This window comes from Talpa occidentalis, unplaced genomic scaffold (assembly GCF_014898055.3).
Source record: "Talpa occidentalis isolate TD23 unplaced genomic scaffold, MPIMG_talOcc4v2.1 talOcc4.2, whole genome shotgun sequence".
Lineage (NCBI taxonomy): Eukaryota > Metazoa > Chordata > Mammalia > Eulipotyphla > Talpidae > Talpa > Talpa occidentalis.
This window is the reverse complement of record NW_023602073.1, coordinates 61456862-61478753: the sequence shown is the minus strand read 5'-3', so window position 1 is coordinate 61478753 and position 21892 is coordinate 61456862. Positions and strand designations below refer to the sequence as shown.

The 21892-nt window shown below is 39.9% G+C and overlaps 2 protein-coding genes across 7 annotated transcripts in view; one reads left to right on the top strand and one right to left on the bottom strand.

The window, feature by feature from the left end:
* LOC119252424 (BTB/POZ domain-containing protein KCTD20) overlaps window positions 1-21003 on the bottom strand; it is a 32482-nt gene extending 11479 nt beyond the window's left edge. Inside the window, exons 1-3 of one of the 5 annotated variants that reach the window (XM_037519647.2) lie at window positions 20962-21003; window positions 3526-3579; window positions 510-715 (exon numbers count right to left, since the gene is read on the bottom strand). In XM_037519647.2, the coding sequence (XP_037375544.1) occupies window positions 510-669 (160 nt within the window). In that variant the 5' untranslated portion in view covers window positions 670-715; window positions 3526-3579; window positions 20962-21003. Of the gene's footprint in view, window positions 1-509; window positions 716-1472; window positions 1617-3525; window positions 3580-16710; window positions 16834-20961 lie in introns of those variants that run through there. The other 4 variants (XM_037519649.2, XM_037519651.2, XM_037519646.2 and 1 more) reach the window with 4 other exon arrangements.
* The window catches only part of KIF6 (kinesin family member 6), a 436358-nt gene that overhangs the window by 256633 nt on the left and 157833 nt on the right, over window positions 1-21892 (top strand). The gene's annotated exons all lie outside the window — the stretch shown is intronic.

Sequence of the window (21892 nt, the reverse complement as noted above, 5' to 3'; positions counted from 1 at the left end):
CATGGCGCGCAGACCTCTCCTGCTGCCCGCTGCTCCCCTCAGCAGTGTACTTCGTCACTCTGCCCGCTCTGCTCCCCACTCTGGCTCTGGTGAATCCTCTCACCCTCCCGCGCTTCTGACTGTACCCAGTGCTTGTATAAATAAATAAATCTTTAAAAAAAAAAAAAAAGTTTCATATCCATTAACTTAACAAATTTCTAGCCTTGTGAAATAGGAAGAATATTAATATCTCTGTTTTCCAGATTAAGAAAGCAGGGCTCAAAAGACTACAGCCGATTAGTGACAGAGCTAGAATTTGAATCTGTCTTCCCACTCTAAGCCTATGGTTATTTTTCTTAAACTATTTTGCTAAGTTAGATGTGCTGTAAGTAGAGACTGTGAAGGCCAGCTTTATGACTCTGACATGCAAGCTAAGCCAATTAACTGGGTACTTTATTTAGACTAAGAACATCTAGGCTCTCTGGGTGGAGTGGGCCCCTCTAAATTAAGTCAAGATCTAATCGCCTTACCATCACTCCTGGAACCTAGAGGATAACTAAGATTTTGAAGACCAGAAGAAACCAGGCTATTTGCTTCTTTTTCTTGGGCTGCAGCCGAGTTTTCATCCATGAGGCAGCTGGCCTCCTGGCGCAACAGCCTGTCACTCTCACCACCACAGTGAACATTCATCCTCGAACTCTGTCTCCTGAACTGTCCGCTGGATTAGAGAGAAATCCTGGAAGACAGGAAATACGCATGATTTAGAACTCTCTCTAAAGCAGTTCCCAAGGACTTTCATGGTATGAAATCCAAAGTAGAGAACTAACACGGCTCTCATTCTTGTTCTGAGGAGAAATGATATCTCAAACATTTGTGATTTTACATTGAGGAATTACGCTGATTCAAACAGCCTTTACCAAAGCACTGAAAATGTTAATACACTTGCTATTAGGGAATAATTTTAAGCTTTATCCATAAGCAAACATCAAATCCACTGACTTTAGTCATATTCACGATCAATTCTACACATAAAATGGTAGTACTATAACTTGGTAATTTTTATACCATAGAGACACTAAGTAGAGAAAGAAGAGTCCAACTGGTCAGTTAAAGAAAATCTGTCCACATATGTTTTAAAATTGAGACATATACTCCTGCAACTATTAAGCACCAGAAGTGAAGAAATAAAACAAAACAAAACAATCACAACCGTAATGCTAGTGTGAGAAATGAAAATAGAAGTCACCTGTGCTTTAAAAAAAAAAAAAACAGGCAAAATTTGCCTGCTAATGCTTAAGTTCTGGTCTGTAAGTCTTCTCTCACTTTCTGTATCAGCTTCCAACCCCCACCTCAAAATCACACCAAGATACCACTGACTATAAGACTGTCTCTTCCCCCAGCAGCACACAATCATCATGAACAACACACACTGAGTGGCTGCCAGTCTGCAAAGCATGATTAGGAGAGAAGGGCCACCCAGGAGGGGGTCATACCTTTCTTCCAGGTAATCACACCTAGCAGACTCTCCATCTATGGGGGCTGCCCAACTACTGGAAACATTCCTGAAGTTCACCCTACTTAGCACTCACACAGCTTGTGCTGTGCAGATTTCCACTTGGTGTTCTGGTGGAAGAATCATCTTACATCATCAACAATTGTTACGTATATGATTGCATGCTAACACCATTTTAGGAAGTGAGGTCACGGAAGACAGTGATTTACTGGCACCAACAAACATTAGTGACTAAATTTTGAATCCCTCATAATCTGTATTAATACATTTTTAAGCAAATGGATTGGTTAGTCCCTGTCCCTGTTTTAATTTAGGTGAAATAGGGAAATGCACTTTGAAAAGATGGGCCAATACATGTACCTGAAGACATTTTAAAGAAGTACTTTCAGCTGATGAAATCTTTTATTTTCAGGCAGTGACTCTTAGAATAATATAAGACAAACTGAGGGACTAAAGTGAATGTTCTGATAGAAAACTTGATAGCTGGACACAGCTTTTTCAGGATTACTCTTTATTAAAGAAAAAACCATATTTACACCAAAAATCACTTAAAATTGACACCCAGCAATTAGTAAAGCCAAATACAGTCACCACCGCCCTCAAGTGGTCAAAATCAAGAGTAGTGAACGGGCTACAGAAGGCTCATGGAACTGGAAAGAGCACCACTGACACTGGAACATTAAGAGAAGCTCTGTTTTAGCCTCACCTGATTCTGAATGATAATGTTTCACTCATTAGCTGCTGCTTTCAACTCTTCTCTAGCTGCTCAAGTACCAAGTTCAAACCTCTCTTTGTTGCTCTCCAAAAGATCTCTTGGACAAAAAAACAAGCTTGAATAGGCCTATCTCTTGAGAATTTGTAAAGATTAGATTGTTCGGATAAATTACTCCTTATAATAAGCAATCATTTATCCTTTAAAATAATGAATAATTTCATTATAATGGGCTATAATGAAAATAGTTTCTTTCTAGCCTATATAGTATCAGAGCTCAAAACCCAGTCCAACTTGTATACAATGAATCAATAAATAGATCTATGGAACTTAGCAGGGTAGCTACCTCCAATGAGGGAATTTAATAGGCATTTCATTTTTATTTATTTACTTTTTATAATAACTAATAGAGTAATTCCCTTCTAAAAAATTCAAACTTAACAGATAAGGCAAAGAAGGACCTGTTGATCACCACTTCTAATCTCAGTAACTCTTCCAAGTAACTATCACTACTTGTTTGTTATGACTCCTCTCAGACTTGACAAAAATGCATTTATACTGTACAGGTGTACTGGTAAAAGCATGTAGTTTTTAAAGAAAATATAAACTTTGTACTACATACATCCTTCTGATTCTGCAATGTTTTTCTAAATTAATGTTCTAGAGATCCATCCATGTTGAAAGATTGAAACCTAGTTCATTCCTTTTTAACTGCTCTATAGTCTATGATTCCACTCTCCTATCTATGAATATTTAAGTTTCTAATTTGACTATTACAAACAATGATTCAATGAATAAGATCTGACCTTACTGTGAAATTAACTCCAAGAGAGGATGTGGTTTATAGTTGGTTTCAGAACTTTGTTTTTCAAGAAACTATTTCGAGGTTAATTCTTTTTTTTTTTTTTTTTTTTAATAATTGAGCTCAATCTTTATTTGTTTATTTTGTGTTAAAATATATGGACACTGTAAGTTATACATCAGGCTTACCACCCTCCACCCCAGGAACTGATTCCTGTTTGCACATTGATGGCACATATGATTATTGTAAATACTAGCTTCTCCCAGCAAAATAAAAGCATCTCAAGATTAATTCTTAATGGCATACTTTAATCACTTAATCCAATATTTCCCAAAGTCCGCTATACATTAATTCCTCTATAACCTTAGAATGTTAGAATAAAATTGACCTATGAAACCTAAGAAGTAAACTGACTGACACTGAATTCTTCAACTTACACCTGAGCAGTTTCAACCTAAAGGTAACTCCCCTTCAGTATGGATGTTTCATTCATTTGAATGTGTATCTTTCATTGCCTACCATGGTTCAATTCTGTAACCATCCCCCAAATGAATCTTGGTCCTCAGAACAGATCTAAGAAAAAAAAAAAAAGAAAGAAATAAGCAAAGCACTTTAAAAATATAGTTCTATATAATCATAAAACTATTTTTGGTAAACACAGTCCTAAAAGTCACAGCAATTACAATAGTAAGAACGAAAGGATCATGACACACCTCACTAACTAAAGAGATGGCTTCAGAAAAGAAATGACTTAGAAATAGAACTGAGACCGTAGAGCTGTGAAGAAAAAAAAAAAAAAAAAAATCCTGCAAGCCAGTTCAAGCTTCACCTTCATAGTATGTGAAAGCATTTTTATAACAACACTCTGAAGAGCATTATAAATATGTATTTTATTATTTCACCGGCCTCCCATGAAGGTCTGTATTTTGTTAAGTCTTGATTTTGCTGATTTGGAACAGCAAAACCATGCAGCATCATAATCTCCTTATGTTGGAAATTTTTGTACAAGCTTTGATAGTGGAATTATCTCCACATATTCCTTGCACCTGAAAAAGGGGACATACTGATTTCTCCCTACAACATAATCAACCAAAGTAACTTCTAGGTAGTAAATCTATTTTCTACCTACTTGTGTTTTAACCAATTATTTCTGAAGAAAACAAGGTATTTACATGGATCACCATTCTATTAAATATCTTGCCATTGAACTACTCAGGTTTTAAAAACTAGTAGGAACGGGGTCGAGGGCAATCAAACTTAACATGAATGTATCTCAAAAGCATAGTGCTTTCAAACTTCTTAGTGGTACAAGGGTATGATCTTTTTTTTTTTTATTTATTTATGCATACAAGAGCTGGGGTACAGGCCAGAGGTGTGGGGGGGTGAGAGGATTCACCAGAGACAGAGGGGAACAGAACAGGCAGATTAACTGAAATACACTGCTGCGGGGAACAACAGGCAAGTCAGGAGAGGTCTGCTGCACCACGTGGATAGCTCCCTCACCGGGGATCAAACCCATGCACCAGTGGCTGTGGATAGCTCCACAGGTTGCGTCTTAATCCCTTGTATCACCAGGGAGGCCCAGGGCATGATCTTTTAAAAAGGCAGTATCCTCTCATATGTCAGGACCTTGTCTCCAGTGTGTATAAGAGCTAAGTGGTGAGGATGGCAGACAATTTGGTAAATCAGTCTACCTTCATCTATTGATATATTCTGTAATTAAATTTAGAAAGTAATTACATCTTTGCTAAACTTTCATTTCAAATAAATCCTAACCCTTTCAGTATGTTCTCAGGAACATACTGCAGTGAAAACTGCTACATTTCTTTCACTATTTAATTGCCTATTGTTGACTTTGGTCTAGTTCCATTATGCTTTTTCTCTGTGTACAATAATGAGAATTCTGATAATGTTTTTTATTAAACATAAATAGGTTTTGTTTTACATATGCTCTCTGGTGACAGAAGGATTTCTGAGACTAAGGTTAAAGGGGACGAAAGTGGTGGTGGTGGGGGAGGGACAACAGAGATGACAGGTACACAATATAAAATGTCTATAGGATCACCTGCTAGGCAATCATTAACTGATAGCTAAGAGCCCGCCACCTTCAAAATATACTCTCAACATATTTTCAAAACCAACCCCATTGCAGCTGTTGTGTCATGGTTCTATTCACTCCTCTTACATGTACAACCCCCCTCCAATCTCAGGAGAAAAATCTGTCTTCTCACTATTTAAGGCTTTCTGGTTTTTCCTTTTCTAGATTATTACTTAAATGTTGAATAAGACCACTACATTTTAAGCCTATATAAACTCTTCTTTTTTTTTTTAAGATTTATTTTTATTTGTGCCTCCCCAGTGGCACAGGCGGTTGAGCACAGGCTGTGAAGCTGTCCGCAGCCTCTGCCGGTTCAATCCCAGCCTGCTGCGGCGATGCCCACATGGTGAGGCAGACCTCTCCTGTCTTGCCTGCTGCTCCCTTCAGCAATGTATTTTGTCAGTTTGCCTGTTCTGTTACCCGCTCTGTCTCTGGTGAATCCTCTCACCCTCCTGCACATCTGGCCTGTGCCCCCGTTCTTGTATAAATAAATAAATCTTTTTTAAAAATATTTATTTTTATTTATTTATGCATACAAGAACTGGGGTATACACCAGAGGTGGGGGGGGGGCAGGGGAGAGGATTCACCAGAGACAGAGTGGGGAGCAGAACAGTCGAGATAGGAGAGGTCTGCTGTACCACGTGGGTAAGCTCCCTGGCCAGGATAGAACTCAGGCAGAACTCATGCCACAGTGGCTGGCAACTGCTTCATAGCACTGAGACTTTAACCCCTGCCAGGGAGGCCCCATACAAATTAATCTTAACAGCTCTAACTCTCAGAGTTTTCCTGTATGTCCCCAAACCTACAATAATTTAGCTATCAAATCAGCAAAGAAAGAGACCCTTATTAGTAGGGTATTTCCTCTAGGTGCTCCCTTCCCATGTACTTGTATTCTGGTGAGATATGAAGCTCCTAAGAGATCCTGGAACACGTCTCTCCCCACCCCCGCAATATCTTCTAACTTTGATTACTGAGGCTCTGGGCAGGTTCTTAGTCTCTCTGTTGCAACTTCTTTCCTTACAAAAGAGTGTAATAACCATACAAGGTTGATGATATAAGGAATTAAATGAGGTAACACCTTTAAAGTGTATAGTACAAAAAACCTCAAATAGCCAAAGTTCTCCTGACCAAAAAGGAGAATGGAGGTATCACACTCCCAGACTTCAAACTATACTGCAAAGCCATAATAATTAAAACTGTATGGCACTTAAAAAAAAAAACAAACAAAACAACAATCTGTATGGCACTAGAACAAAAACAGACACACAGACCAATGGAATTGAATAGAAAACCTAGAAATAAACCCACATATTTATGGACAACTAATCTTTGACAAGGGTGCAAAGAATATGCAATGGAATAAGGACAGTTTGTTCAATAAATGGTGCTGGGAAAACTGGACTGCTACATGCAAAAAAATGAAGCTAGACTACTACTTTACACCATACACAAATACCAACTCAAAATCGATAAAAGACTCAAAAAAAGATAAAATAAGATCTGAAACTGTAAAATATATATAAGAAAATACAGACAAAACACTACATGACATACATCTCAGTAACATCTTTAAAGACGCATCCCCCCAAAGCAAAGAAAGTAAAGGAAAAGATGAACAGCTGGGACTACATTAAATTAAAAAGCTTCTGTACAGCAAAAGAGACATTAACCAAAACAAAGAGACAATCTACTGACTGGGAAAAAAATTTTGCACACAAGTGCATAGTACAATGCCCACACTACTGATAAGGGACTGATCACAAAGATCTACAAAGAGCTCATAGGACTCAACAAGTAAATAATCCAGACAAAAAATGGGCAGAAAAGCTAAAAAGACACTTCTCCAAAGAGGAAATGCAAATGGTCAACAGGTATATGAAAAAATATTCAACATCACTTGTAATCAGGAAAATGCAAATCAAAACCACAATGAGATACCACCTTTCACCAGCGAGAACGGCACATATTTAAAAAAACAGTAAAGAACAAATGTTGGCAAGGATGTAGAGAAAAAGAAACTCTCCTACACTGCTGATGGGAATGCAAATTGGTCCAATCACTATGGAAAGCTGTGTGGAGACTCCTCAAACTACTGAAAATGGAGCTTCCATATGACCCAGAAATTCTACTCCTAGGAATCAACCCAAAGGACACAAAAACATTAATTCAAAATGTTTATTGCAGCACTATTTATAAAAGGCAAAACTTGGAAACAACCCAAATACCCCAAAATAGATAACTGGATCAAGAAGATGTGGTATATATAAACAATGGAATACCATTCAGCAATCAAAAGATAAACTCATGCCATTTGCAGCAACATGGATGGAGCTGGAAGGGATTATGCTCAGTGAAATAAGCCAGAAGGAAAAAGAAAAATATTAGATGGTTTTATTTATAGGAGGAATGTAGGAGAACCAAATAAGGGACCAGGAAAAAAAAATTATAATAAATTAAAAAACAAAATTAACAGGCCACGATAAAACAGAGACATTGCAGGGGAGGGAGAGGGATCAAAACAGGTAAAGGAATGTGTTCTTACACAAGGGACTTTGGTGATGGTGCATGGGTGAATTGGTGGTGGGAATTTTGTGGGGACTACACCTGAGAAGAGAAAGCATGCACTGTACAAAAAGGAAGAATGATGTAAAAATACATATAAAAATTAAATTAAAAATATTAAGTGCATAGTATAATGCCCAGAACAAAGAACCCAATAAATATTGGTGGTTGTCATTCCTACACTATAGAATCTACAAAAAACTTTACAAGGGGCCTCCCTGGTGACGCAAGGGATTAAGCACAGCACTATGAAGCAATCCGCTGCCTCTGTAGCACGAGTTCGATCCCCAGCCGGCCAGGGAGCAACCCACATGGCGAAGCAGACCTCTCCTGTCTAGCCTGTTGCTCCCCTCAGCAGCATGTTTCAGTCAGTCTGCCTGTTCTGTACCCCACTGTCTCTGGTGATCCTCTCACCCCAGGCATCTCTGGCCTGTACCCCAGCTCTTGTATGTATAAATAAATAAATCTTTAAAAAAAAAAAAAAACTTTACCAAACTAATCTTATTTGATACTGAAACAACCCCAGGGGAGATACTTCAACTATTCTTACTTTACTGATGAAGAAAAAAAAAAAAAATCAATTGTTTGAGGAGGTTAGTAAAAAGCCCCAAATCACAACTGTAGCTAAGAGGCAAAAAGATTCCAAACCCAGGTCCAAGAATTCCCGTATTTATTCTACCCAAATACACTGCTTCCCCCAAACCATCTTGCCTTCCCTGATTCTGGCAGTTTTAATTCCTCTGTTTGTCAGAAATGAAACATTTTCGGAGTCACTGCCGCTGCAGTTCTTATCAAGTAGGAGTGATGGTAGTAGTGCATTATAAATAAAATTAGCATTTAAGTGTTTTACTGCTTACAAAAGCAACATGTAAAAATATAAATACTTTAAAAATCAATTAGGTTGTGGTGAAATCTTTGCACACATATTTTTGGGCATCTACCTCCTTGGAATTTATTCCATCTCCTTGGAATAAATTCCTAGAAGTAAAATTGCTATGGAAAAGGTAATTTTTAAATTGCTATGTACTAGGCCTCCCTGGTGGCGCAGCAGTTGAGCGCTGGGTTGCAAAGCTGCCTGCAGCCTCTGTAGCCCTGGTTCAATCCCCGGCTGCTCCCGGGCCACTGGAGGAGGGTCCCACATGGCACACAGACCTCTCCTGCCGTCGGCTGCTCCTCTCAGCAGTGTACTTCAGTTCTTCTGCCTGTTCTGCTCCCTGCCTGGCTCTGGTGAATTCTCTCACCCTCCCACGCTTCTGACTGTACCTAGTGCTTGTGTAAATAAATAAATAAATCTTTAAAAAAAAAATTGCTATGTACTACCAAACTGTCCTTATAAATATATCAATTTACACTGCTTCCAGCAGCATGGCGTGCCTATTCTCCAGAGCATGCTATTTTTGTACAACAGAACTGAAAATTACAGTTTTCTAATGATGTAACTATAACTACACAGCTTTCTAATGGATTGCCTATATTGACTAAGTACTTTGCTCAGCTAGGTTTCTTTTTTGGTCTCTCAAAACTGTAAAGAAATTTGTACTGACCTCTTCAATTACCAATAAATTAGTCAACACCAGCCTGTATTTACCCAGGATCTACTGTACAGAAGGCACAAGACATTGTGAGCCAGCACTGAGGACACAAAGGAGTGAGCAACACTTTCGATGGCTGACCCTCAGCTTCCAAGCTGGTTAGGTGGGGCTCGATGAAAAAGATAAACTCAAGGCCTCCCCGGTGGCGCAGCGGTTGAGCGCTGGGTTGCGAAGCTGTCCGCAGCCTCGGCAGTGCCGGTTCGATCCCCGGCTGCTCCCCGGCCATCGGAGGAGGGTCCCACATGGCGCGCAGACCTCTCCTGCCGCCCGCTGCTCCCCTCAGCAGTGTACTTCGGTCCTTCTGCCTGCTCCCCGCTCTGGCTCTGGTGAATTCTCTCACCCTCCCGCGCTTCTGACTGTACCCAGTGCTTGTATAAATAAATAAATAAATAAATAAATAAAAATCTTTATAAAAAAAAAAAAAAAAAAAAGAAAAAGATAAACTCATATAATAAAGAGTAAGTGATTCAAACTCATGGGTCCAGATGCCCAGGCCTACCCACTGAGTCTGTCTCCATACGTTTACAATGTGAATTCAGAATTAAAGAAGAAAGGTCAACTTCTCCAGTAGCTCTCATGTGCATTCAGATGTGAAGATCCTAAGACAAACTTAAAGTCTTAAAAATTCATAGGAAAAACTACCTCTAGCTAGGGGAAGTCTTCATATGAGACAAAACCTGAGCTGGATTCTGCAGTAAAAATAGGATTTTCTCCACAACTTTTATTTTGAAACTTTTCAACTGTACAGGAAAAATGAAAAATCACTCTAATGAGTACATTTATATAACCCTTGGGCTTACCAACAAATCATCCTGCTTGTGTACATTACTTCTGTGTGTGCGCGCACACATACACACACACACACACACACTCTTTCCCAAATCATTTCACATGTAAAATAAACAATCCCCAAATACAAACATAATCCATAATCAAATTTACTCAATAGGCCTCATATTTTTTCCTAACCATTTTTCTGATCTATAAACCAATCAAAGTTTCCTTGCAATTGGTTTCAATTTTGCATATCCCTCCTCTTCATTTGGGGGAATTCTGCTTTTCAAGAAATTGACATTTAAAAGTGTCTTGGTCAACTGCAACTTTCCAGATGAGTTTGTTTTCATATGATAAGACACAGGTTAAGAAAAAATTATTATTGCTTTATACAATACTACATAGATAGCAGTTGTGTCTTTCTAATGGCCACCACATCAGAGGCACATAATGCAAGGTAACTCCACTCCATGGAATAAATGCACTCCCTTGGTTGAAGTAGTGACTACTGGGTCTCTCCACTGGGAAGGGAAGTAGAACTATTCTTTCACTCTCTACTGATCTAAGTGTCATTAAAACTCAAAAGATTTGTTTTAATCTAGTGTATTATGATAATCCATTCCCATCATTTTTTTCAAGTTGTTCCCAATTTTTTTTCAAATATGGCTCATCTCATGGGGTTCCCTTCCAGATATCATTTGTGTCATTTTAACAGAATTCTATTGGTTTTGAGGCTATTTCCTAGCACAAGATTTGTCCAAGCTCAGCTTCTACGTCTCTGCCCTAGAACTGGAACAAGTCATGTCTCCAAAAGACTTTGTTCTTTCCAGTGGGCAATGGCATTAAAAAAAAATCAAGATCTTGGTATTGGGTGTCCTCAGCTTTTGGGGTGTCACTGCCTTAAGCCATTTCAGTAAGGAAAGTTTTTTTTTTTTTTATTTTGGCAACCATGAATTTACACTGATATTTTCAACTCAAATTCAACACTATCATTTTTCCTTATTTAATCTTGTATCTTTTCTTTCAAACTGAAATTGTGGTTGATAAGCTAATTTCAAGATTCTAACATCAATATTCTAACAATAAACCTACCAAGTTTAAGTGTCATTTGGGGGGTAGTTTTTTTTTTGCCTTTAAATACATCCTACTAGGGATGTACAGCCAGCATGCTATGTTCAAGTTATTTTTTTCTCTGTATGTCCTATAAATTATAGACTTTTCTCTTTATGCTCAATTATAGTATATTTTCCATTATTTTTGAATATGTAAGACATGACTCAAAAGTTAGTCACATGAAAAAGGAATTCATAGGAGACTTTCTCCCTTCAATCTGTTCCCAGCTACCTTCTAGAGATAGCCAGTTCTGTTCATTTCTATGTATATTTTCTCTTTGTAGAACATGTATACGTATAAACTCTTAATTTCTCTTTTTCCTTATACAAAGGATGGAATATCATATCCAGTCTTACAGTATGCTATTTTTACTGAACAATATATTCTGGAAATTACTCCACTTGAGTGATTAGAAAATGTTCTCATTTTTTTAAAATGACTGTTTAATACTCCACTCTGTAGATGTTAAAAACTTGGACAGGTAGTAGACCTCAGATAGAGAAAGCGGGAAAGGGCAATTTAAACAGGGTGAATGGCATATAACAGGTAGGAAAGTAAGAGTGAACAAATAAGACTGTAATGTGGGGAGGGGTGCAGCTAGATCAAAGGATTAATGCGAAGGGTGTGAGAGATGAGGGTCACCCTCACATGGCACAACTCCAGGGAGCCCTTCTGCATACCATCATCTAAGTGCACAACCTAGACAGTTGTACACAACAGCCCTGAAGGAAGACAGAGTTGGAAAATAAGTTGGAGACATATTGTGGAGATCTTGAATTATAAAGTTATACAGAATCAGGATTTTGTCTGGTAGCCAGAGTTTTTGCTTAAAGAGGTAACTGTTCAAAATGTTGCTTTAAGATAAATACAGCCACAGACACACTAGGGGAGTTTAAAGAGGTTATTTAGTGAAATTATCTGGGTGTGAGTTTACCAGATCTCAATGAGCTGATATGGAGACATAGTCCTGCCTACCTTTGAAGAGCTCAGGATGGAGGGAGTTACATAATACAGAAAGGCAACAGTGAGTACACTGTGCGCTGGTCCTCAATCCTAGCTGATGACCAGCTAGACTAGGAACTTGCTAAGAACACATTCTCTGGCCCCATATCCCAGGGATTCTGATGTAGTAAGTCTGGGGTGGGACTCTGAATTTTTAATAAGCTCCTGGGTTGTCCTGTGGACTAGCCATGCTTCATTTCAGGGATGAGCTAAATCACAATGATACTCTTTTTGAAGAATGTAAGAAATTACAATCTTAATGAAGATGGAAAGCTAAAAGAGAAAGACAAATCTGACTAAAAAAGAAAAACAAAAAGTGCAGAAGAGGGCTGGCAGCACCTAGGGATTCCACTTTACTTTTCCCCTCTTTCTCTCTATAATTTGCTGAGGCCAGTCTGACAGGGTCGCAGGTAAAAGCACAATAATAGTAGAGACAAAATTATAATTGCTTGGATACATTTTCCTGTTTTCTCTACTTCACACCCTTAACTTACTGCCCTTAGTAGTTTTTTGTCACTTTTTTAATAACAGCATTTGTGTACAGAAAAGACTACATGTTATAGTTACTTGGATTTAAAGCTAGACTTAAAACCTTAAGTTCAATTTGTAAACAGTTTTCTTTAGAAACTCGTAAGTAAAATTAACTGATTTTAAAAAATTACTGTATGCTCATTTAAAGAATAATAAAAACTTATATTTGCCACCCAATTTAAAATATAAAACATGATAATATAAATTATACTTATCTTAATATATTCTCTTTTCTTGTTTAAGCTCTCAAAAAATTCTAGGATATCCTTATTAAGAATATGCTCTACCTCAAGAAGTTCTTAAATATCACAACACTCTTTTCGAACTTAGCAGTTTTATTACATCCTTAAATAGCCAAATGTAAACCCAATGACTCAAGAATGTATTTTTATTAAGTCACAAATTAATCTGCTGAGATTCTCCAGTATGTCAAAATACAGCAAACACTACAATTTAATCCAAACACACTTAAACTTCATTGATTTAAATACATCATGTGCTGCATATTGTTCTATGTACTTGACAAATATTATTTAATTTTCAAAAATGTATGAGGTGCCATTATTACCCCCATTCTGCAGATGAGGAAATTCAGGAAGAAAAAGAATAAGGAAAGTTCCCACAGTAACTTGACATGACTAATAAATAGTGGAGCCAAGCTTCAAGATCTATACCATGACCATCTGTACGTGTGATCATTATGCTGTGTTACTCCCTTACAGGTCTGATTTACTTAATGATTTCTACCTAAGTTTCACAGAATTGGAGATAGAGATTCCAAACCAGGACATACCACCTTTCTATGCACAGAAAGAGCATAGCTAGCAATTTCCCTCTTTAAACAGTTGCTATGTGAGGACCTCTAAATCCATGACCTCCAGAGGACTGATTTTACAATCTGAGTCCTCTATGTCCCATTACCTAATTCTGTTGTAACTTTTAACTTTATTATCTAAAAAGTGGGCAAATGAAATTCAATCATTTCCACCGCTCTTGGTAAGGACTGTCCTTTATATCTCATTTATATGTTTACTTCCTCTTGATATTAAATGTCTTCTCTTTTATGAGATAATGGTGATATAAAATAATGACCAGATTTAAAAATAAAAGTCCCCAAATGCTGTCAGCCTTATGATGGGCTGCCTATTTCCCCCTCACAACTTTACCAATAATGACTCTCAAAAATATCTGGTGGGGGGGGCCTCCCTGGTGGTGCAAGGGATTAAGCACCACACTATGAAGCAATCCGTAACCTCAGCAGCACGAGTTCAATCCCCAGGCGGCCAGGGAGCAACCCACATGGTGAGCACACCTCTCCTGTCTCACCCGCTGCTCCCCTCAGGAGTGTATTTCAGTCTGCCTGTCTCTGGTGAATACTCTCACCACCCCCCGCCCCCACATCTCTGGCCTGTACCCCAACTCTTGTATGCATAAATAAATAATTTAAAAAAAACAATCTGGGGTCCCAACCACTTTTCATCTAGGACTGTAAAAACACCACTAGTTTAGTACAGTCTGTCTAAAAATATCCCAAAATAAAGAATCTGCTGCTTAGCTCATTCTACTCTTGGACAATAATCCTCGAGGGATAATTTATTCTCTTCCTTGAGTTGAGCTGAGTTCACCTTTGGCCCCAGACCTTTTTATCAGGGCTTCCATGCATTGGTTTTAATTTTAGCCCTTGAACATCCCTCAAAAAGGCTGGGTAATATAGAAAAACACAGGTTTGTAGGCATCAGACAACTACTGAGGTAGCCAAGGAGCTAATTCCTGGAGAGAATGTGTGATGATCAGTTTTAATTGTCCACTTGGCTAGGCCACACACCAGCCAATCAAATACTGACCTAGGTGTAGGTGTGAAGGTAGGTGGTAAACATAATTAATCTATAATTACTTTATTTATTTTTTGTGGGACCCTCGCCGGTGGCCAGGATTCAAACTGGCGCTGCAGAGGCTGCGGGCAGCCTTGCAACCCAGCGCTCATCCGCTGCGCCACCAGGGGAGGCCCTGTCTATAATCACTTTAAAAAAGGAAGATTATCCTGGATTATCTGGGTGGACCTGATCCAAAAAAATGGAAAGGTTTTAATAACAGAACTTAAGTTTCTCTGAGGAAGAAATTCCATGTTGGATGACAACTTCACCTCCTGCCCAGAGTTCAGCCTACCCTTCATGACAGCCCAGTGCCGTCCCCCACAACTCTATTAGTCAATAACTATCTTAATAAAGGTAAGTGTTTATGCATAGAGAGATGATACTCACTACATCTTTCTGACAGATACACACAGAACTATAATCCATAATCAAGACCTTTCTAAGGCCTCCCTGGTGGTGCAGGGGTTAAAGACACAGTGCTGTCAAGCTATGGGCAGCCACTGCATGTTAAGTTCGATCCCCGGCCAGGGAGGTGACCCACATATGGAGCAGCAGACCCCTCCTGTTTTGCTCACTGCTCCCCTCAGCAGTGCATTTCAATAGTTCTGCTCCCCACTGTCTCTGGTGAATCCTTTCAGCTCCCTGTACCCTGGCCTACATCCCTGTTCTTATATGCATAAATAAATCTTTTAAAAACCCAAAAACAAACCTTTCTAGAAGGAAAACACTAAACCAAGTGGCTTGATTAGCACCTTCTTCCAGACCTTTAGGGGAGAAATGGCATCAATCTTACATAAAGCTTCCAGAACAGAAAAAAGGGGAGGGTTTCTCTATTTTCTGAGGTCAGCATAACACTGACACAAAACTCGACCTGGACATTACAACAATGCCCTTTCTCTCATGAGCATAAGCACAATAATCCTAAACAAAGTTTAAAAAATTCAAATCCAGACAGATAAAACATTACAATAAAGGTTGGCTTAATATTCTGAAATCAATAAAAATAACTCACCATGGTAAAAGACAAATGTTTTAGGATAGTAACTAAATAGCGTCAAACAGTATTGATAAAGTTGGTTTTAAAAAAGGCAGTTTGAAACAATATATGTGCAGAAAAATGACTGAAAATATTGATAATTACCTTAATTGTAAGATTGTGAATTTTAAAATTATTGCTTTGTTAAATATTTAAAAATCTCTAAAATGTTACTATTTTTGAAATGAGGGAAAGGAAGATGTCTCACAACAGAGAACTCTTCAATAAAATGTTGAATTTTTTTTCTTTAAAGTTTGGATCCGTTTAAGAGAAAATTGCAAAAGTTTATATAAAATGACATTGGTACATAAGAGATTTGGACATTTTTCCATCTAGATAAGAGAAGAAATATGCTTACCAGCAGAATTAGGAATTCAGGTTAAACACAGAGCTTCTCCAGTGGGTTATTCAGCAGAATGGTGGGCTAACTTGATAGCTCTAAGTCCAAAGCAGTGACAACGCAAAGGCATGATTTCTTAGGGTGGTCAACAAACTGTTAAGAACTAAACTATGCTCCCCTCAAAATTCGTAAGTTAAAATTCTAACCCTTAAATCCTTGGAATGTGACTGTATTTGGAAATAGAGACTTTAAAGAGGTAATTAAGGTTACGTGAAGTTATTAAAGACAGGTCCTAATCCAATATGACTGGTGTCCTTTAAAGAAAAAAGAGATGTGGGCACCAAAGGAAGACCACATGAAGACACAGGGAGGAGAGAGTAGCCATGTACCAGGCAAAAAGGAAGGCCCCAGAAGAAACCAACCTGCTGATACCTTAGACTGCCCACCTCCAGAATGGAGGGCAAGTTCTTTCTCCTGTTTTTGCCACAGTCTCCGGTACTTTGTTTATGGCAGGCCTGGCCAACTAATACATAGCTACAACTGCAAAAATTAAATTTTACCCTCTCCCACCAAAAAAGAGATTTAAGACAAACACAGAGTCATGTGGTTTATTGTATTAGACTGTAATCTTCATCTAGAGGTGTAAATCACTGGTTGTTTTTGCTCTAAGGAAGTTAAACTTTAATAATCCTTCAACAATAGTTTATTGTAACTTTCTGCTATAGTTTCAATAAGTATTTTTACATTTGTGTAGCATGCAAATTTCATTCACATTTGTTACCTAATCTGATCTTTACAACCTTCTGTAGGTGACAGAAATAGGATCACAGTGACAGAGACAATTAGAACCAAATCCTCTAGTCCAGGCCACAGATCTTTTCAGTGTACACTGATGCTTTTCAAAATTTTATTGAGTCTCCCCCTGTTTTGTTAAAGACAGAAATAGTTTATTATACTTATCATTATACTTATCACACACTTTAATTATTTCAATAATAATTATTTCAACAATACTATTTCTAAAGAAAATAGTATCTTGAAATAAACTAAATCACATTATTTTTTAAAAATTAACATTCCACATTTCCTGAGAGCTTATAACATGTCAGGTACAGTTCTAAGCACTTTACATGAATTAACTCAGTCCTCATAACCCTCTGAGGTAGGTACTAACTATCCTAATCTCTATTTGGGAGGCAAAGAAACTAATGAGTACCTCATCAAGCTAGTAAATGAAGGAGCCAGGATTTGAGTGCAACAAAGACAGGTTTCAGAGCCCACATTTCCACCCAATGAAGCATAAGGAGGGCACATGTGAACATAAATCTTAATGGCTTTGGGATACAGGTGGAGTTAAATTTGAACAGTGGCTCTGCCACTTACTATAACATTGGGCAAACTTAAAGTTTTTTTGGTCTTAAATTCCTCAGCTATAAAGTGAGCTTTTTTTTTAATTTATTTTTTTATTTTTATTTTTTATTTTTTAATTTATTTCTACAAGCACTGGGTACAGTCAGAAGTGCGGGAGGGTGAGAGAATTCACCAGAGCCAGAGCGGGGAGCAGAGCAGGCAGAAGGACCGAAGTACACTGCTGAGGGAGCAGCGGGCGGCAGGAGAGGTCTGTGTGCCATGTGGGACCCTCGCCCCGCGGCCGGGTTGGAACTGGCGCTGCAGAGGCTGAGGGCAGTTTCGCAGCCCAGCGCTCAATCACTGAGCCACCGGGGAGGCCCTATAAAATGAGCTATTTACATGAGAAAATGGATGTTACACAGTGTCTGGTACATAATAATGTTTACTAGTTACTAAGTCCTACCATTTTTTAATTCTTTCATGCATATACAAAACTATTCAACAATATCTAATTTGGGGTCTCCGAGCAAAAGTATAAGGATCTCTTCCTTCATCCACAGCTTTTCTTCCCACTGTTCCAGAAAAGCACATACTATTCCAATAATCTCATTTCCCTTAAGAACACAGAAACACATTGAATGAGACGAGTAGTTCCATAGGCTCAAATTCTCTCTCCCACAGAAATACCTAATAACTTTGGTGAGTAAGCCCAAAGATTCTGGACATTGCTCTAACATATAACAGAAATTTACCAATACACTTAACTTTTATTCAATCTTTTTTTAAATAGTGCATAACTTCTCTTGAGATTATAGCATAACTATTTGCTCTTATTTATTATTTTATTACTTATTTCAAAGTTCAGAGTTTCTTTTTTTTAGCAGTCTTTCTTTTAGCACTAATTTAGTACTCTTCATGATTTATATGGTTAGATCACATTTTTCTTCAATCTCCATTTTTTCCAGATATTACTGCTCCTGTAGTCATATGCAATTCTCTCTGTTTTCTTCACCTACTTATAACAATTTCTCTGGACCGTTTCTATTTTTGAATCATTTTTCTTGAGTTGATTTTATGAGAAGAACACTGGGCTAAGAGCCAGAAGTGCTCACTCTGCCATCTCATCCTCTCAAAGACCAGAGGATTGCACCAGATAAATTTGTAATAGATTCCCGTATATTTCTAAGCCTCATATTTCCATGACTCTGGGCCTTCCAACCAGAAATCATTGAGTATATTGGCGCGCAGACCTCTCCTGCCGCCCGCTGCTCCCCTCAGCAGTGTACTTCAGTCCTTCTGCCTGATCTGCTCCCCGCTCTGGCTCTGGTGAATTCTCTCACCCTCCCGCGCTTCTGACTGTACCCAGTGCTTGTATAAATAAATAAAAATAAATCTTTAAAAAATAAAAAAAAAAAAAAAAAAAAAAAAAAAAGAAATCATTGAGTATTCTAACAATTTCCCTAAACTTTTCACTTTAGTTAACCAGGGAGGAGCAGGCATGTTCAGAAAGGGGCCCAGAAGAAAATACAGTAATCAGGAAGCCCAGGGCCAAGAAGGAAAGACGATATTTGGGACCCAACAGAAAAATATCAATTAATAAGAGAAATCAGACACCAAAAAGATGCCAAAGTCAGAAGAAAAGTCAGAACACACTACCTCTAATCTCCTCCCTACACATCTATTTGAAGAGGGACTAGCAGGAAAAGCTTTGGCAGCACTGGTTAGTCACCTCTCATTTCTGCCTGAAAAGGAGCAAAGCAACTCTGTGCCATCTTTGCAGCGCTGTTGCTAAAATGGCTTAATACAAACCTTCAAGCAAAATAGGCATCACCGGGGAATCTGATGACTGAATTAATGTTCAGCTGAATTGAAATCCCTCGGAAATGCTACTGGTACTGCTATATTCCAGGGAATCTGAGAGGTTAAGGCCATAGGATTTACATGCATTGGCTGGACTGGTTCTCAGGGAAAGCAGACTGGGTTCATTTGGGAGTGGGGAGATTTGGCCTAATGGCATTGCTTAAGCTCTGACAAACTGGAAGAAGCCCCAGGAGGAAAAAGGACAAGTTAATCAGCACAGGCTAGCTCATATTAGAATGTGCAGGAAAGCCATTTCCTATCCTGGTGTCAGAGTCCAAGAAAGCACTATCTTTCCTGAAGTGTCCTTCTAGAGTGTCAGAGCTTCTTGGCTCATGACTGGTTGGGGGCAGGGGAGAGTAAACCAACAAGGGGATAAAGGAGCCTGGCAGTTCCAAAAATTCTGAAGTGGTATTTCTAAGACCAAGGGAGGGGGTGTCTGCTTAAAATACAGACTCTGACCCATCAGAGATCTCCAGAATCACATTTCTGGGAGAGGTACTGGCATTTTTATGGAGCAAACATTTATTTGAGAACTACTGCCTCAAAATTTGATGGGGTGGTGGTGGTGAGTTGTGGATGAAGTTTTTTGATTCTGAATCGATCACATCCAATTATTTCTGTAACTCTATTTTGAGGATCATTGAAAAACTATTGTATTGCAATTCTGAAAAATGCTAAAAAAAAAAACCTAAATGGACACGTTAAGATGGTCATTTTGCAATATACAGTAAGCCCTAATTGAACCTGGTGGATAAGTTCTGGGAAAGAGCAGCTTGAAGCAAAAGACCCATATACCCAATGCGGGTCCTCATGACGTTGTGGGCAGGATTGTTTTTTTCTCAACTTACAGCGAAGGCTTTGCATGAAATGTTATTCCAGGCCCTGCCGTACACAAATGTCAAATCACTATGTCCTACAAGTGAAACTAATATAATGTATGTCAGTAATACGTAAAAACAACACAGGTAACAGGTGCAGCTAGCTGTTAAGCACCGAACAGAGGCAGAATGAAAGAGCCTGGAAATTGTATTTTCGCTAATTGGTAACAAAACAGATCCTCTATAGCCCTGTTCATCCGGTTAGTCTGCTCACTGTTTTTTTTTTTGTTTAAAAAATAAATTGGTTCAACTCAGGCGTCTTCACAAACTGCACGACAGAAGAGGATTTCTGATAGGGCAGCACTAGGTTTGCAAGCCCGAAGACACTACTATAAAAAGTGAGGTTTTATTTAAAAGAAGATTACCGGTTAAGCCTCTCCCCAGCTCTTCTGCACCCAGAGCCACTGAGGAAAGCTGGTAATTTGTGGGTGGCAGAGACGGGAGCCTGTGAAGCAGGGGTGAAGAGAGCGAGCAAAAGGCACTCTCCGCTCCAGAAAGAAAGACTTCAGGAAGAAGTCGGGCTGACTACTTAATTTTTAATAAAGTCTGTCAATTGCCAGAAAAACGCGCATCTGCAAATGTCTTGTCAGTAAACACTGCGGAGCTCTGCCCGCCCCGCCGCCGGCGGGTAAGAACGCGAAGGCCCGCAGGAAACGGCCAAGTTCCCTGAGGCCCCCGCCGGCGTGTTTACGAACCCCACATTAGGGGACCCCGAGCCCCCTCGTCAGACTTCCCCTCGGCGCGGAAACGACACCCGGATCCCACTTGCCGACCTTCTTCCTCGCGGTGAGGGGAGCCCCGCGGCCTTTCAATGGGGGGTTCGACCCGCCCGGGCAGCGGCCGAGGCGACGCCCCCCCAACACAAAGGCAAATTTCCGGCCCGCGCCCGCCGCACACTCGCCCTGCCGGGGCCCCGCCCGAACCCGGCCCGCGCCGCCACTCACCTGCGGCGCCCCCGCGCTCCGGCGCTCCGGCCCCTGCTCGCCCGGAGGCGCGCGCGCTCCGCGCCCCGAGAAGCCGCCGCGGGGACCGCCGGCCCTGCCGCAGCGGCGCGCGCCCCCACCACGGCCGGCGCGGCCGCGGCTGAGTCACCCGGTGCTTCAAGTTAAGAGTCCCCTGCGCGCGCGGGCACGCCGCGGGAAGGCCGGCCTCCCGGCCCGCAGCCCAGGGCCGCGGGCGAGGGGCGTCCCCGGCCTTCCCGACACGCCCCGCCCGTCCCGGGGAGGCTGTGCGCGCGCCCGCCCCGCCGGGGAGGGCTCCATTTCCGAGGCGCCTGGGCGCTCGCGCTTGTTAGAGGTGGAAAGTGGAAAAGTTGTTAGGTACCTGAGTTCTAAAAGAAGCTCGCACAGTTCGTGCCCGTAAACTGTGGCGTCCCTAGCCTTACTTTGGGGGTGGGGGGCTGGGGGGGCGGGACGAGTTGTGAGAATAATGGAGTTTCTCAAACAGGTTTTTGTTTGGAAGCCCCTATCCAGGATGCGCCTTGCATCAAAATAAGGTGGGCAAACCCACACGTTCCTCAGCAGCCTTGAGTTTACTGAAACTACACGCCATCGCCAACAAAGTTGAATCACAGATTTTAAAGCCACCAGAAGCAAGTGATTGGAAAGCTGTATTGCGAGAAAGATATTTCAATACTCAAAAAACAAGCCATGTTCAACAAACCGAATGCTGGCAAACAACAAAAAAGAATACTAACAGTCCTTGCCGTCATGATTTCTGGTGGCTTTTGTACTTTTAAAAGTTAGGCTAATTGAATAAGAAGTTATCCTTATCGTGCAAATGGTTCTATTTTAATGTTGCAAATCGTATAATAGCATGATTTCTTAAATTCAGAGTCAATTTCTGTTTCCTTACAAGAGTATCTGAAAACTAGTT